Raw genomic sequence first — 18,790 nt, 5'->3', positions numbered from 1 at the left:
TCACTGAGAAACAGAAGTCAAACTCCAAAAATGCTGAGGCATAGACACATACAAACCCAGCAGTTAATATCAGAAGATATCAATGTCTGTCCAAGATAACAAATCTGGGGATTTTTAGGAATTTATGCATTACACCACCTGTAGCTTCCATGCCAATTAATCAAGGTTTATATGCTCAGATACTCAAACTCACACCATGTTTCTAAAGTAAACGAGCAGGAGGAATTTGATTTACCTCAACACATCAGCAAATGGTGATAAAAGTTGAATAATTAAAAGGATATAAAAATATGTATGTCTGTGAAAGCACTGCTACTAGTTTGGCAGCACTGCTGCCCTGAACTTGAGTTTGTACAAGAAAGGATGAGAGGACCACTAGCATGGTGCCACAAGAGTAACAGTGGGAATGCCTCTCACAAAGCCCATTCCTTCAGATTAATTTTCTGCTTTCTACTTTTTTTTTACCTTCTAATTACAAGCTACTGTTCTAATTTCACGTTTCGTGTTTATCTTTCAGGTATAACAGTTTTATTGTCTCTCACTGTCTTCATGTTACTTGTGGCTGAAATTATGCCAGCAACATCTGATTCTGTGCCCTTAATTGGTAAGTTAGCTACAGCTTTTACTCACTTTTATTTGCTCTCAAATGAGGTGCCATGACTTTGTATGAAGGCCAACAGTAAGACAAATTGCCACTTGTACAGGGACCCACTGCAATTGAATTAGAAATACGTTGCCAACTGATGAGAGGCTCTGATGGGTGTTATCCCTTATGCAACTTCTCTACTTCAAGCAAAATAGAGAACCTTTCTATGTTTTGGGTAATCATAAGGGAGTCAGTTTTCCATGGAAGATGTTTCACCACAATTAGCTGAACATTAGGAACACAGAGCTAACCAGAAATAAATCTTCCCATTGTAATAGATCTAACAGAAAGAGAAACTTTTCAGAAGAAGTATTGGCCAGTCTCTAAAATACTGGTGAAAAAAAATTAGAGGACATTTTTTTTCCAGGGCTGTTTAGAAAAGAGGTGCTCAGTTCCACAAATACCATTACAAAAGGCTGGCTATCCTCACAAGACAATGGCTGCTCTGTTTCTGAGAAATCTTTCCCAAGTATCTACAGCAGCACATGTATCACTACATTGGGAACAGAACTTCCCTCTATGTATGCATGTATACAAAAACCCTTTATAATGGCTACAAAGCACTATCAGCCCAAGTATATCACTGTAATTATCTGTTTATTTTGCAGCTCAGTATTTTGCCAGCACTATGATTATTGTTGGTCTTTCTGTTGTTGTCACTGTTATTGTTCTACAATATCATCATCATGATCCAGATGGGGGGAAAATGCCTAAATGGGTAAGATTTTCTTTTCATTCATTATCCATTGCACACATGTCCAGATCAGGGACGTGATACAGTAGTTAGTGATTCATGTTTCATTCTTACTGTTACAAAACATTTTGTTTTTAAAAGTAGTTTCACCAGAAAGTAAATATCCAGATACCTTTTCTGTTGTTGGATTTTTGGCGAGTGTGTCTGTATGTGAGAGAGAATGAATTGCTTGCTTCTATACTCAAAATCTCCTTCACAACAACTAAAAGCAACTCAGGATTTTGCTAAAACCTAGATATAAAAATGAAGGTGATTTTTTAAAAAAACTGCAGATGTCAAAAGTGAATCAGGTAGAAGGAAAGAATAAGCTGCTGATAGAGATTATAAATGCATGAGTTACACCACCCTCAAGGTGCAGCTGCTACATATTTAGCTGCTGTGCTTACAGAAACATCAATAGCCTAAAAAGCACTTGGTAAAGATGGCTATTAAACTGGATGTGAAACTTTCTCTGGAAGTCCTCATGCTTACTTCTCTGGTCAAGAACACCTGTAAAGTGCAAAAGAAAAAAATCTGAAGTATTTTTCTAGGCACATAATGTTCTTCTATGAGTGGCTGTTTTTACAGAGAACATTACACTGATATTGGATTGCTAAATATTGATGGGTATTATCAGCTAACTGTTCTCTCTTCCTGACTTCACCCAGCTCACGGCAGCATCAGACATTACTAAATATAGAAAGCCCTCTTTTTTTTTTTTTTTTTCCTCTAGAACAATGAATTATTTTTAACCAAATCAAGTGTGCACACAGTAGTGCCCTGCAGACAAGAGATAACGAGATATTGCCTGGCCTATTCTGGGGTAGTAACTTTAAAATAAATGTCAATGAAGAAAATAAAAGGTCATTATCTTCATACACATGTTGGATGACCAAAAGGGGACAAGTGGTTAGTACTGAGCCAAACATCCTCAGAAAACCACAGTTCTTGGGGTTGAGGAGTGAGCTTTAGTGCTGTGAAGCTGAAGTCCAGTATTTGCATGCTGGTGGATTTTGGATCACCCCCTCAGTTAATGGAAAACTGTCCTTGGTGAAGCTAGGTAGTGTAAACAAAGGAACAGGACAAAAATCTGTCTCTGGTTGGGATGTTTGCCTGGATACATCATCTACTCTGAGTGGCAATCCAGTCAGAATAAAATCTAATATTAAATCCAATATTAAATATGGCATAAGAATTGCATCCTATGAGATAACAATATTTTCTTAGTGCTCTGGGAAAGAAACACTGGAATGGTCTCTTAAAATCTGACTGACATAAATTGCAGAAGCTCACATCTGAACTTGCCTGTCTCTGGCTTGCCTGCACCTCCTGTAATGCTGGATTAAGGCAAGGTGGAAACCAATAAAGTGATAGATACTGATGAAAATTGCAAAATATTTTATTTTTAAATCAAAGTAATTTTTTTGCCTTTTTTCCATGCTATAACCCGACCTGTTTTCTGAAATCTGCAATCAATTTTTATGAAAGCAGTTTGAGAGCAGAGCCAATGCTTTGTAAAGCTTTGTGGCTAGCATCTTTTTTAGCAGCCTCCTCCAAACCATAATCATGTGAATGTAATATTAGAGCACAAATACGAGTAAAAGAATTTTAATTTATTGACTACAATGCAAAGCATCACTATTAAGATTATTAAAAAGTAAGTCTTCTTCAGTAATGCTTTGTTCTTTTAAAAATTTATGCTTTCTACTAAAGGTGGAAAAGGCTGCCATAATGCTGTTACAGTGTAAGGAAAACTCTACAGAGACTCCCATCAGAGGAGAGGGGTGTCTTGACAGTGACAATCAGCCTGAGGCAATCAGCAGTCCTCCAGGCTGCAAAAATATCAATAGAGTCAAAGAGAGTGGCTGTGGGAAGGGACGCTGGTTCTTAATAATTTTCTTTCAGACCAGAATCATCCTTCTCAACTGGTGTGCTTGGTTTCTGAGGATGAAAAGACCTGGGGAAGACAGAGTACGTCCTGCCTGTCAACATAAACAACGTCGATGCAGCCTTTCAAGTGTGGAGATGAACACTGTGAGTGGACAGCAGTCCAGTAATGGGAACATGCTGTACATCGGGTTTAGGGGGCTGGAAGGGGCTCACTGCACACCCACCACTGATTCAGGGGTGATCTGTGGGAGGCTGACCTGCTCACCAGCAGATGAAGAAAATCTGCTGCACAGTGGCCACCCCTCTGAAGGTGACCCAGATTTGGCTAAGATTTTGGAAGAGGTCAGGTACATTGCAAACCGATTCAGAGACCAGGATGAAGAGGAAGCCATTTGCAATGAATGGAAGTTTGCAGCCTCTGTTGTGGATCGCCTCTGCTTGATGGCTTTCTCAGTCTTCACAATCATTTGTACAATTGGTATTTTAATGTCTGCGCCAAACTTTGTAGAAGCTGTGTCTAAAGATTTTGCTTAATTCCTAACTACAACCCAATTCTCTGAAGTGCGACATGTAGCAAATAAGAGTGTGGGTTTTGTTTGATTGCTTGTTCTTAATGAGTCTACTGCTTCAGATTGTCTGCTTTCCTTTCACCCCCTCTCTGGTCCTGAGCTCCATTCAGAAGAGAATTCCCATTTCGGAAGGGAAGCCAAAGATTTCTCCTTGGGCTACCTGTGTGTAGCTCCTCTCAGCACCCTTGTGGGAGATACAAAGTGGCTGTAAGTCCCTTCAGAATGACAAGGTATTGCACCCCCATCTCTTACACATTTTTAAAACTATTACAAAATAACAGGCAATGCCAGAAATGTCACTTCTTCCAAACTTTGTAATAAAGGATAGAAGCTGGTCCATCTTAACTATTTGAATGTGATCATAAACACGTTTAGGAGAGAACCAAATCCAAAAACACGGGCACAAACAGCAGAGGGAAAAAAGGGAGAAATAGCTTGCTTTTCAGTTACTGCTTCTTACTGAGTTAGGGTACATAGCTCTCCAGCTCACTCATAACCCATCAGACCCGTAATTATCTCCATGTATTTTACATAGATCATATGTAACTTCACAGGATTCTGACTTTGTCTGAGACACCAGGAATCTGCAGTTTAAGATGACACACAATTGTTCTTCTATACCTTTCTGGATTTGACCTGGAAGTTTGGCCTGAATACTAAAACAAGCTTAACAGTAAATTTTGCAGTGTTTACTACTTCTTTCTTCTTCCCAGAAAGACATTATTTCAACCAATAACCTTTTTAACTATCAGAAATATAATTAAGGGTTTATGAAACCTATGTCCTCTCTTGTTTCAAAAAACAAACACAACACAATCCCCCCCTGGACAAACCAAGACACACTTGTCTATTTACTCTTAAACAAATTCCAATGAGGAAAAAGTAACTCACTGTCCTGTACAGGCTCTTAAGCATAAATGAAGACTTTAAAGCAAAAAGAAGCCATTAAGTCAGATCAAGGTTTTAATTTAAAAATTAGATGTTTGATCTATTGTATGCTTAGCCTTTTACAAACCTCTTTCTGTTAAGTCACAATTAACACGTCTTTACAATAAAACTGCACCTTTTCTGCTCACTTTAGCATCTGAAGAGCACTAATGAATAATAAAGCTTTCTTGGGTCTGATGTAAACTATGAAGTGTATAAACATATTTTTATTTATACACACTGCACGTATGTCCAAGGAAAGGTTAAGACTTAAATACAAATTCACTTAAGTCTAGGCAAACATTTGCAAAGGCAAAATTAAGGGTTATTTCTGATTACAAAATTTTCAAAAGATGCTCAATTTTCATGTGACTTTGATGTCTTAAAGAAAAGAGCTGAGCTGAGACCAAGAGGACCTAAAATGTCATGTGTACAAACCAGCAGAGGATTAGTCTCTTTGTGGCACACCAGTATTCATCACCAGTGACACAAGGGGGAACAGATGTGGAAGAGGTTTACATTAGCAGACTGCTTGCTTTATCCTTCAGAATGTCAACTTTTTGGCTGAGATCTTCAGAGATGCAAATGGAGGTGTGTTGTTTTACCCCATTTTTACTGTGAAATAAACTCAAGCCCTCAGTTTACCCCTTGAGGCAGATTGAAATAAAGTGACTGAAATGCTTATTCTCCCTAGGTAACAATTTCATTTTCAGAGTCAGCTCCCCTGAAAGCAGGAGAATCAAATTTCATGTAAACCAAGCCCAGAGTCACCACAGGTACAGTCCCTCACCTGAGTGAACACCTGGCTCAAGCAACTTTCCAACCAAGTGGAAGGAGGTGTAAAAAGGAAGGCAGGATATTTTTCAGTTTGTGAATTCTGTCTTCCTGAAAGTTCATTCAGAATCTTGCACTGCAAAGACATGAGCAAAGCCTTTAGATCTTTCTTGAGAAAAGCTCATCTTGAAACTGTGTCTCAGAGTTATCTGTGAAGGTGTTGTATTAAGAATTAGCCACGCAGTAACCTCTGCAAGTAGTTTCTAGCTTGTAGATTGCATATGAATAGGAAACTGAGTCCAAAATCTAAAATGTGTGTTTTGTTCATTTCTGAATAACTACAGATATCACGTGGCATGTGCTGCTCTTCTGATGGTTCTAGACTAGGCTTCCTGATGCCAGTGTTTATTTGCATTGGTATTTTTGTCCCTTCTGCAAGTATCCCTAAGTAGCTACACAAAGTGTTCCATTTAGTCTGTGAAGTTTTGAGGCCCTCTCCAAGATTTTTCAAGAAATGAAGACCTTGGGGGACTACCTTGTACAATGGGACACAACTGTGGCAGTTACAATACCTGAGGCATGCAACCTAGGAAGCATGAGAGTACCCCTTTTACTACCAGAACCCATTTACTGTAGAATCATCTGTATATATGTTACTTGTAGAAATCATCCTGCTAAAGACAGGAGTTCTTTACAGAAGGACAAAGCAATTTACAATTTAACAGTAGTCTTCATTACCAATGACAATGACAGACATGCCTAAGCTTAAAAATTGAAGACTTGGCCTTTAGTGAGTCCTGCCCAAGTCTGTAACACTGCATTTATCACTGTCAAGGTTTGCACTACTGTCAGCCAAAATCAGATGTTAGACAAGGTAGCTGTCAGGCACCAGCATCATGGCTACACTGCTGTCTTTATCATTGGTAGGATTAATGAAAATGCATCCAGAGGACAAGTGAATCCTAATTTTCCTGATGTTAACACAACCTGTAAACATTTGGTAAGAAGATTATTATAAATTTTAAATACAACAGTGACAACTTCTCATTATGTTATCTTGCATCTATGAGTTGCATTTCCCTATAACTAATTTGAGCAAAATTGCTCAAAATTGTTATGTTTCTTGTCATATTGTGTGTCTTAAATATATTTGTGTATGTGCTAAACAATATTTTGATCTAAATGCTGGGAAAGAAATATTTATTTACAGTTCTGGGCATAGAAATTGAAATTAAATACTGAATACAGTATGTATATATGACATTAAAAACTCCACATTGATGGTTAGGATCTGTTATAAGCTTAAGAGTCCAGATAGAGGATAAGCAAGTGGCTCACCACAACTAAGCTATGACTTGTCTGACAGATTCAAGAGCTCAGCTGTCGTGTACAATACTATGTGTGAACAATGTATATTAGATCTTTCTGGTTTTATATTGAATTGTACTGAATATTTAAAAGACTTTTTAATATAAAAAAAAAATATTTAAGAATTAATGCCAAAAAAGCTCCAAACGGAAATTCTTAAAAGGTTAGTTTTAAATACAGATAAATTATTTAAACGGTATTTAAGATATTAAATTATTTTATATGGGAATTGATGACACTATGTAAGGCTTTTTTTAAAGGTTTATTTAAATTCTCTTTACATTCTCTCTAGTTGCAAGATGTAATCTCAGTTCACCTGTGACAATTCAACTTTTCACCTCCTTTAACTAGAAAAGAAGGTAAACCAAAGTCACAGATTTTCTTTCCTTTTGTTATACTATTTTTTTACATTAAAGAAACATTGCATAAAGGGCATTAGTAAGAGATGTTACATCTATCAGGTACTGATTGTCATATAAGCAATTCAATACCTTTACAGTCCAGTACAAATAAAAGATTTAGATCAAGAGACTTTTGATTCTTTCTCATTTTGCCAAGATGGAAACAAATTCCAGTAGTAGAAAACATGAACAGCCATAAAAAATAATTTCTTTGCATATAGCAATCTGGAATTGCAAAGATCTTTGATAAATTAAAAATGCAATTCTATCCTAGCAAACCAGTCCTACTCCAAACATATATAACTTCAGTCAATAATAAGTGATCAAATTTAGCCAAGCAGGACTGAAATGCTGTATAAGTTTTGGACTGGTTTCAATGCCAGTACTTACTTACTTCTTGATATTTAACATAGAAGAAAGAACCAGGAAAAAACCCAAATCCATACCAGCTGAATAAACTGACAGATTTGCCAACTGCAAGTTTTGTTTGTTGGCTACTGGAGAAAAAATACCTAATCCAGAGAATACCTCCCAGATGAGGAAAAATCATGTCAGTATAGTTCTTTTGGAAACAGATGAGTTGTACAGGCCCTATGCTGAAACAGCTTCCTGAAAAACTCTGTCTTTACAACATCCTGCTGAGCATGTGCCAGTAGTAAAAAAAAAAAAAGGATTGCTGAACCCAAGACTATTCCCTTGTAAGTAAGAGCTGCAGATGAGTAGTTTGGTCAAGGTCAACACATGAAGTCATGCAAACATGCAGCTCTTACTGAATCCAACCTGTCCTTGGATAAGAGCTGCCACAGGTCACAATGTCAGATGCTCAGGAGGGGCTCATGCTGATGGCTGCTCCCTCTGCCAAGGCAACATGTCTGCCCTTCCTTCCTAGAGTGCTGAGGAGTGGGAAATCCTACCCAGACTACTGCAACATGGTCAGACAGGTTTGGCTCAGCACACATCAGGTGGTACCCTAGCACTGTGTAACCTGCTGTCACACACACTCCATCTATGAATGGGGATTAAAATCAGACTGCTGTCAGCTGTCACTCTCGGGCATCTGGGGTTAATCTGCAGGCTGACAGCTCCTATGGCTTAGGAGTCTATCCACAAGCAGATCCAGTGTCACTGCCCTGTGGGTGGCAATGTCCATCAGAGCACTGGGACTTGGGACTAGAGAGGGTGGCAGGATCAGCCACTGAGTTTTAATCCTGTAAGAAAAATGGGAACGTATTTTCTCTTCAACAAATCCGATTTCTAAGCAATTTCTTAGATTTCTTTCTCATGTCACAATATTAAAATGAGTAAATGATAAAAAGCTATGAACATAATCTGCATATCAGAGCAAATCTAACCTGGCAATCAAACAGGATACATGCACTTATAAAGACTGCTTCTTCAGGGAGACAGAACTAAAACACACACCAAACTGTAAAAAAACACTCACTAAATATTCTGAAAAACATATGCAGACAAAATGTCCATAGTATCTCTAAAGCAGTAAGGTTTCTGTTGCTAAAAATACACTGGAATTCATACCTGTCCAGCAGTTTTTCAGCTGCAGTAAATATGCCATGGCTTTTAGTATGCCAGCTTATAACTAGAATGGGGGTAACAACCTTCTTGTAAAATTTTGAAGCAATCTGTGTGGGTTGAATGGGGTGTGAAAACTCCTACATCCAGCACTGCTTTGAGTACAATATAGCCTGTCTTTCAAAAAAGCTCACCTTTCATTTGCAATCATTTAATGGATTGTTCTGTGCACCCAACCAAGGCCAACCCATAATGAATAGCACTGCAGAGATCTAAAGCATCCAGCCTCAGTTCTGAAAGACTGGATACATGCCCACTAAATACAGCAATAAAAGCCCATTTATTTTCCCATGCATTTTCCCTAGTGCACTGAAAAATCTTCTATCTACTTGCTGCACAAGTGCAAATATAAAACCTGCACAGTGCAAATTCTGAGATCTGCACCTCCAGACATTGGCTTTACCATATTTAAAAAGAAACCCTACATCAGGGGTAATGAGTGAATAGTTGGCCCATTCTTATATAGAAAATGCACCTTCATTTTCTAACTTCTGCAAGCTCAAACTCTCTGCCCCTTGCTCCAAAAGTCCCAAGAATAGTGGTATCTTGTCACTGCACAGTAGGTGGAGTACTAAGAGTCACAGAAAGGTGTTTTCTAAGAGCAAAAAAAATGTCAAGACTTTCTGCATAAAACCAGAGTGCTTTCTGAATTGCAGTACTCATCACCTCTGACACATACACCTTATTTAGATCATTTGGGCTCAAATACAACTTAATTTATTCTCCAGGTCTTTGATATAACAGAGACAGCATTTTTCAAGTCTTAATTTTCTCATTAGTATGCAGTGGTTTTGGTCAAAGAGCTTTCATTCCTGACAATTTTCAGAAGGGGCCTCCACCTCCAGTGAGGGTGGCAGATGCCTTCTCTTCAACAGAGTTAGCACAGAAACTTCAATACTCTTTCTGGAACGCCCTGAGCTGCATAACTGATTTGGAAAAATGATCTTTGTTAGGGAGCATCAAGAGGCTGCAGGCACTCTGTATTACTTTTCTACAGAGAGCAGAAGCATTTCTTTCCCCACTCACTTGGCAAAAAATGAAACATTAAGAAAATTCCTCCTCCTCAGTGGTACCTGATGTCCCCCCAATGCCCTAAGGCCGTTTTCTTTGCAAAATTTTGGTAGCATAAGTGAATGCAATTGATTATAGTCCAAAGTGTAACTATTATTACAGGGCTTGGGGGGGTTTCTCATTTATTTTTATTATTTTTAAACTCTACTCCAGCTTAGATGATGAAATCACAGAATATCTAGAACTCAGTATATATGACTGCAAAGCCAGAAGAACAGATGTATTTAAAGAAGCTGGTGAAGCAAGATGTATTTTTCATCACAAGAGTAGTTCAAAAGAAACTGTAAGACAGTAAATATTCAGTCCCCACACTGCAGAGGATTCAGTCTGCCATTCTGTGACTAAGCAGAGCATGAGCTCTTGCTGAGTCAGAAAGCTGATGAAGATGTGATTGTGGAAATGGCAGTCTGCAGGCAGGCAAAGTGAGTCACATTGCCATTTGAGGCTAGCCAAGAACCTGCATGTAAAAATGTAGGCAGAAGATACACTTTTTCCAAGAGTTGTTCCTCTTCCCTTTCCAGCTAGTAAGACTGTCAACACAGAAGAAGAATATTCTATCATACTGTATTTGGAAAACTTTATGTACAAAACCAGCTGATCAAGATGAAAATGAGCGTATTTTTCTCTGACAAATGGGAAAAAGGGGAACTGCTCATTGGGAAAGACAAGTGACTTCACTGGGGACAGGAAGCATGATGTAGAGTCCTCAGAAACTGGAAGGATGAGAACAGCAAGCTACAGAGAGGATAGCCAGGCCTTAGCCAACAGGGACATAGCAACCCTTGCTATCAGTTTGTAAAGAATTAGTGTAAGTGCTTGTGTTGGGGGGTTCTGGGGGAGATACACATCCCTCTGTCCCTCCTCACAGTCCTGCAGTGAGCACAGAGGAGCTCCTTTCCATACGTGATAGCAATCCATCCTCTAACCTGTTGTATCTCCTATTCTTCCTGTGGCTTCACAGGAACTGTACCCTTATACGGCCTGATAAAATTGGTACCTGCACACAGACTTGTAAGGAACCTTCAAATGGTTCCTGGTGGTATTTATTAGCTCATTGTGTTTTCTGCCCAAGTAACTGGCATCTACACTCAAAATGACAGATGCTGGGCTATCAACCCCCCACTTTCTCTCTGGGAAAGCACTTTTAATCTCTTATAAGAACAGCCAAATACAATATGCCACGTGCACAATAAAACCAGACTGTCTATACCATCATAGGAAAGAAAGGGATTGAGTTTGACTTGATATAAGGCTCTCTAACTCTCAGAACATTGTTTACAGGAAAAGCAACTAAGTAGGGAAGAGATACGGTAGAACACATTAAGCAGAGCCCCATTACTGACTGCTTCCAGATGCTACTGCATTATAAATAGTCATCTTTATGATAGGAATTTATTACTGGAAGCTGAATGACATATGCCTGAACAGAAATGTACTCAGTTAAAAAAACGGGGAAGCCAGCTGAACACACCAGGAATGGATGCAGATTGGGGAGAGTATTTTGAAATATCTCAGAGTTAAAATACAAACTGTGCATTAAAAAAGGATGCAACTGTACCATTTCCATGTGGAATATCACACAGGGCACACAGCAGAAACATCACAAAGGTGGAACAGTATGGCACAAATACGGTGTTATTAACCTCAAAGTGTCTGTGAACTACTTATGTGAAATATTAGGATTAAGAAGACACTTAAAACATGTAGGCTTTTGTCAACATATGAGAAATTTATAGCATAGGAAAGGTTATAATGTGCATACAAATTTTATTTAGATGTTAACCATTAATTTAGTACTGTGCTCAAAATTCTGCCCACACCTACAGCTGCATTATGTGCATTATTTTATGATTCACAGCTTCCAACAGTCATTGTTGGAGTAATAACATCTTTGAAGCACTCTTAATACTGAAGCAACTGAAATGCCAGATTCAGCTCTCAGAAAAGAACTGCACAATCAAACAGGCTGTACCTAACAAGACATGCCTGCAGCTTAGGGGCTGAAGTTGCAAAGCAATTTTAAAAGAAAGACTGGGAAAGTAGGTGAATTTCAGATTAAACATTAGTCTAAACAACAGTATGACCCAGTCTGCTCCCATAATCCTCCTTTTCCTCTTTTGTATCACTGCAGGAATTTTCTTACGACTTTTTCTTATGACTTAGCTGAGTCCTATTAATATATTTAGCCTTGTGCCTTCCGAGAAAACAGCTGGGTCCTCTACTAAATTTAATGGCAAAACTTCAACTGTAAAAGAACTGTGGAACAGGATTAAGACATCAGTACAGATTTTAAAACCTAACTACAGGATCTCGAGCATTAAGACTGAGAGATAGGTAAGGGAGACCATCTTCTTGCATGGGTTGTGAAGATTACTATGAAACTCCTTGTCCCCTAACCAACCTTCTCTCCCACTCCAGGAATTAAATCAACAAGACAGTGATAAATACTTCAGCTTGTGAAGTGGGCAGGTCTTGGAAAAAGCCACTATTATTCTGTCTACAGTCCTATTTGTTTCATTGCTGTCTTAATGACAGATTTCTGTTCTGGCAATTTAAGATTTTTACCTATGTGACCTGGCAACTTAGAACCTACCATAGCTATTATTTTACTCACATAAGAAAAATAAAGTGAACACTTCTGAGGTACAAATATATTCACACACTTGTATAATTTACAGAAGTTGTTTACATGATTCTGAACAAGCTTTGTATGTTTTGCAAACATCTTACATATTCCTCTGGTAGCCATACCTGTAGTATTTACTGCACAGTAACAGCTTGATTTTGTAACTAGTGTAATCTATAATTTCGTGGATATAAAATTCCCTTCCAAAATTTTTGTTTTCAAGTTCAAATTTATCAGCTTGTAAACATAAAATGCTTGCAACTTATCAGAAGTTCCCCTCAGGGTCCATCGAAGAATTCAGAATTTACTCCAAAACTCAGTGAAAACACTGCATCTGTCTATGGACCTCAAATTCTTTCAGTTTTCTGAGAAGTTTTGCTTCTGGAGCTTTCCAGGCAGTTGGAAAAGAAGGGATGTATAGCTGTATCAAATATGTCAGTTTAAAACTGTTTTGACAGGAAAAGCCCTAAGGCTGGAAGTGGTCTACATGTAGAATCTAGAAAAAGTAAGGTAATGATACTGGCTTTTAATTTCTTTAAAATCATTATTTTGGGCATGAGAAAATAGATGTAAAAGAACCAATATTACACTCTGCTCTGTAAGCTTGTATATAGAGTTCTGAAAATGTATTCAATTCACTTCATAGCTTAGATATTGACTGACTATACCTATATATACGTGCATTTTCCCACTAAAAAGCCAACATTTTATCATATTTTCAGTAACACTCTATTATCACAGGAACTTTCTAGTCAAAACTACCTTATTTGAAACCCATGATGGATACTGCAAGGAATATAATGGTATTATCTTACAACTCTTATGGAAATCTATTTTTTAGGAAATGTCCTCTAAACCCACGATAAAGTTTGTATTGCTAACCTCATTCTGTCTTTCAAAATGGTATTTCCCTAGGAAATTGCATAATCTTAAATAGCAGATGAAAAAAGCAAGCCAAGTAAAAATGTTTGGAGGGATTGCAGTCCTAGAGTTTTCTAATTAAAAATTTTTCAAGCAGTTTAAACAAAATGTATAGTGATTCTCAGCTGACAGACCCACTTTGAATAAGGAAATTACTTCAAAGATGAGAAATAATACTGATGAAAAGATCAGAGGGCAGAGCACAATTTAAAATGCAGTAGGATTATAAAATTAATTATGAGCTTGAGATTAAATTTACTAAAGCCATTACTGTTGAAGACTCCCACTGAGCATAACGAGTCCCAGCTCTATGTAATTTCTTACATAGCAGCTTCATTCTGAATACATGCAATGGTTCAAACCACTGGAGCCATCTGAGTAAGGGCAAAAGTTGTCTCATAATGGCTGCTCATGCAGCAGTTGCCATGGATGACATAAACAAGAAAGCATGCAGTTTGATCAGATTTTTCTGCTTGGGAGGCCAAAAAAAAATTAATTTAATTGCACGTGTACTGTGGAGACCCCATGAATGGCTGAACATAGGCTTAATGCTCTCCATTCCTATCTTCCTGTTACACTCACACGTCAGTGATGTCTTCATTGCTAATTCTCTTTCTGACAGTCTTCAAAGCAGGGCTGGTGATCCTGGTAAGACTCTCAAGAAGAGGCCTTATCAAGGAGTACTGCATTTAAACTTGGTTTCTACACTGAGGGACTGGAAGAAGGAAACATGAACAAAAAGAGAGACTAGAAAAGAACACACAGGGAGTGATGTCCTGCTGAAACCCCAGACAAAACTACCACCACAGCTATAATTAATAATGAGAAAAATAGCCAAGACCAGCAATCTACTAGTCCACATGATTATACACTGTTCTTAACTAATATAAAGCTCATGCTATAATTACCAGATATAATCAACTGAGTCACCATCTGCAGATAGATTTTTATGTTTAGGAAAATACAAAATAATGATGCTGTAACACCACCTTCATTTTACAGTTATTCCGTGGAAGCTTGGGGAAATTATTTACAGCACAATGACATGAAGGTGCATACCCATGTATAGGAATTTTTTTTTTTTTCCTCAGAGGGCTTCATAGGAAGATATTTCCTCAAACAGAAATAGATAAGAAGCCTGCCTGTGCCCACTACTTCCCTGTAGCTGTATTTACTGTCTTACTAATCTGAAGGCATAAATTGAGCATGGTAAACCAGTAAGCATGCTAAACAGTTACCACTGGAGACTTGGCATTTCTAGTGTGTGCTATTGGGTCACACTTGTTTTCTCCCTGTACCAGCAATATGAACAATTTGTGAAGACCCAGACTCCACATAATTGAAGACCTCACCTTTTTTGATAGCAAATATACAAGATTATGGTAAGGAGACTCATGATTAATTGCACTTAGTAAAAATATCCAAAAGGCTGAGAAAGAAGCTAACAACCATATGCTTTAAATTACATCATTTTGTCTGAATCAACCAAGCAAAATGAGGGATTATCAAAGTGAGACCATGGTAACAGAGTCTATTCCCTTTGTATGCCTATTAGCCAGGGAAAACATGTTACAGCTCCCAAATTCCAGATCTAGCCTTAATGTTCCTGTCCTGAGCAGAAGCAAAGCAGCCAATGCTTCCTTCCAAATTCCTACTCATACATGGATGATGGAGTCCTACTATGAAGTCTGTTTTGAGGACACAGAAGGCAAGGTGAAGGCTGTATTAAGGCAGACACAGTGATGTGGCCATGCCCTAAGTGCAGATATGCTATGCCACCATTATTTTATAAGAGAAAACACCCCCCCCAGACACAATTAACTTTTTTTCCACTGCAAGTATTTCCTAAAAGATTAATCTATCAGCATCAGAGAAGCAACCAGTCATCATCAGTGTTTCAAGAGTTAACTGGTTATTGAATTCTGCCTTTCAGGACCTCACAAAACCAGCATATTCTGCACCTGAGGAAAATATGGGGACTTTCTTTTCCACAGACCATTGCTACAGAATCCAGTTAGCAATATTTTTTTATCTACTATGCCACCTTTCTTAAAATCTCAAGTGCTCACAATAAAAAATTGAGAGGAATTTGTTGCAAAACTGCTTCTTACTATGGAAAAATAAAATTATGATGCTTTTTATAGCCAGGGAATAATTTTCAGCAAAATATTCTTTTTGGGTACTTAAATATTTAACAGACTCCAGATCCTCTCTGCAGCAGTTGTTCAGTAAGCTGCAATTTTTTTTGTAACTGGGGAGATAAAGCTATGCTTGAGATTCATGGATTTTTTAGCATTATAAACAAGTTTGCTTGCAGTTTCCTTTTAGAGATAAAAACCCCTTCATTTGTGTTTTATTGTGTTTTTGTGGTTTATTTTGGTTGATTTTACTTGATTCCTATCAATCCTGCTGGAAACACAGCTCAGGATTAGAATGGCAGTAGCAGACTGATAGGCTCCAAGGCCACAACACAGCTTTCCCCTCTGTGTGTCACAGTACATGAATGTTTTTTCAAAGAACATCTGCACTGGAGACAGCAACTCATGTTTGGGTAAAGTGGATCTAGAAAATTGAGACCTTTCAACATGAGTAAAATAAGTGCAAAGAAAATCTGTTACTCTGTATACTTTTGTCAATGTGAATTTTTACCAGGTGCAGAATTTGGCTAATATTTGCCTTTGGGTATGGGCAAAATGCCATACAGCTTATCTGCAGGAAGGAAAATATGGGAAATCATGAGGTGTAAGAAACAAATCTAGAGCTTTCTAGAGCTTTCACTGATATTCTAAGGCTCATGCTTTGGTTTTATCTGCTCATGTTAGAAATGCATTTCCTTCTTGCAATAGTTTGCTGTAAACTGACTTTTACACCTGCTTAAAAGAACCAGGTGCTTCTTTGCTACTGAAGGTTAATGAATTTTTGGTGTCTGGCTTATTTAAAGCATTTTTTTTAAAATGGTGCCTGAATGCACTGTTCACAGTGCAAAATAATGAAGGCACGGTGTTCTTGCTTGGATCATTCCAAGGGTGGGTTACACTAATAACCTCCTGCAAGTCTGAGTGCAAGGGTCCATGAAGTACAATCCATCTGGACACAGCACTCTTCAGACTGGGTTAATCTGAAGCACCAAGAGCAAGTTAATATTAATCAGAAATGCTGTCTGGATAATCAAGTTATTTACTCAGTGGGTATCAACAGTCATAGGACTCTTACCACCCTCTCACAACAGTAAACATTCCACCTCCCATCCCCACTGCTGTGTGCACACAATATACAAGAAAGTGTCTCCCTTAAGAAAAGATTAAGCTCATTAATACCTAACAATCACTACCCTAATGAATTTTTTATTTCTGCCCAAAACCCCACACTACACTTACTTTTCCAGATAAAGATACCCATATATTAAACCAGAAATATTTCAACAGCTAAAAGAGTTACAGCGACCTTCAGAATTCATTTTGGGGAAACTCAGCAAGGAATGGATTTAAATGAAAGCTATATTATTAAACCAGAAACCAAGGACCATTCTGTTAGTAAGTCTGCCTCCCTAATTCCCCTGATGAAAGATGGGGGGTCAGGGAGGGTGGAAATCAGGCCTGTCTGCCTTTTAATGAGCCAACTGGTTTTGACCAGCAGAGTAAATTTCATCTACTTTACAGATGAATATGAAAAAAAAAAAACCCAGAAAAATGGAATTTGACAAATTAGATCTCATGGTCTGTGGTTAAAATCCCAGAAGAAATCAATAAAAAATGCCCTTACCATTCAACTTCTACTCACAGCATCAAGATGTCATTTTTTGTTTCTTTGGGATAATACTAAAATTAATTGGAAATGAGTGAGGGTATGCTCATGAGAATAAAATATTTGTAAACAGAAGATTTTTATTTCATTATAGAGCTGTTAGACCTAGAACATGGACAAATTACAATCTGTGTAATTACATTCTGTCTACCTAAATTCTCTCTGCAGCCTTAAATGGAAACAATGCTTCTCTTAATTCCCTCTCCTACATCATGGTTCCACCACACAAATATCTGCACTTGAATTAAATAACTTTTTCTTTCAGCATAAAGGACAATCTGGGATGCAAGGATAGAACACAGTTCTTAGTAATGTAAAAGTGGCAAAAAGCTTTCCAAGTGGTCATTATAAGGACCTTTAAGACTCTTCTCTTCTGAAAAAAAGCAGGGACAGCATGCTTTTCTTGGTATGTCTGGAACAAGTTAAGATTTCTCCCCCATTTTCCAAATAAGTCAAGTATGTGTAAAAATCTTAGTCTTTCTTGTTGAGTGCTAAAGGTACTACTGTTAGCTTCCCATTCTAACATTGAAGAATTCAGACTTACTTTAGTGATCTCCACAATATGCTCAAACTTGCATCCATTACCCTTTGTCCTATCTCTGCTCATCACTAAGAAGAAGCCTTGCTCCATCCTTCTGACACTCACCCTTTGCATGTAATATATTAATGAGGCCACCCCTCAGTCTCCTCCAAGCTAAAGAGATCCAGCTCCCTCAGCCTTTCCTCATAAGGGAGATGTTCCACTCCCTTCATCATCTCTGTGTGCCTGCACTGGACTCTCTCAAGCAGTTCTCTGTCTCTCCTTATAAAGATGTATACACATATGTCTCTATATAAAAGAATATATGAATATAAAAAAGCTTGTCACCATTAAATAGTTGTATAAAATGGAATGTATGTAACTGAAATGTTCAGCATAAGAACTTCAATATTTGTCTAATATAACAATGATGTAAATTAATAGGAAAAAGGTTGAAGCTTTCTCCACTGAGCATTCAAAACTCTTCATAAAACAGGATCAGACAGTTTCTTCCTTTAATTGTGTTAGAGCTGACTTGTGAGCAAGGTCTGGCATTGCATCTTGTGAGGGCACTTAACTCTTACGTAATTCTCACTGAGACTAAACAGACAGTACCAGTGCAAGGAGCTTTCTGTTTGCAGAGTGAAACAACTGGATCTCAGGGAAAAAAATGCAAAAATCTTATGCAAAAATCTGCCATTGTTTACACTAATCAGTGGAGCAAATAAAAGACCTTCTAAAAACCAACATAGAATGAAACAGGAAAACCAAAAACACCTCAGCTTAACGTTGGCTTATTGCCTTTAAGAACTACAAAATTCAAATGCAGGAGGCTCAGTAAATGCAGAAGTTCAAGATCACTTCTTAAATACTCCAAAATCCCAACATTTCCCCAGTTGATTAATGGCCATGAGCATTCCAATATATGACAAACTATGTGTAAACATGTC

The 18,790-nt window shown here is 37.9% G+C and overlaps 2 protein-coding genes across 2 annotated transcripts in view; one reads left to right on the top strand and one right to left on the bottom strand.

Annotated features, from left to right (window-relative positions):
- The window catches only part of CHRNA7 (cholinergic receptor nicotinic alpha 7 subunit), a 37,811-nt gene extending 30,373 nt beyond the window's left edge, over window positions 1–7,438 (top strand). Inside the window, exons 8-10 of the mRNA XM_071755034.1 lie at window positions 518–604; window positions 1,255–1,364; window positions 3,285–7,438. Of these exons, the coding sequence (XP_071611135.1) occupies window positions 518–604; window positions 1,255–1,364; window positions 3,285–3,803 (716 nt within the window). The 3' untranslated portion in view covers window positions 3,804–7,438. The remainder of the gene's footprint in view (window positions 1–517; window positions 605–1,254; window positions 1,365–3,284) is intronic.
- MYO1E (myosin IE) overlaps window positions 1–18,790 on the bottom strand; it is a 236,796-nt gene that overhangs the window by 158,930 nt on the left and 59,076 nt on the right. The window lies entirely within an intron of this gene.

Source organism: Heliangelus exortis, chromosome 11, assembly GCF_036169615.1.
Source record: "Heliangelus exortis chromosome 11, bHelExo1.hap1, whole genome shotgun sequence".
In the NCBI taxonomy this organism is placed as follows: Eukaryota; Metazoa; Chordata; class Aves; order Apodiformes; family Trochilidae; genus Heliangelus; species Heliangelus exortis.
Note: the sequence above shows the minus strand (reverse complement) of the source record. Positions and strands in the feature narration are given on the sequence as shown.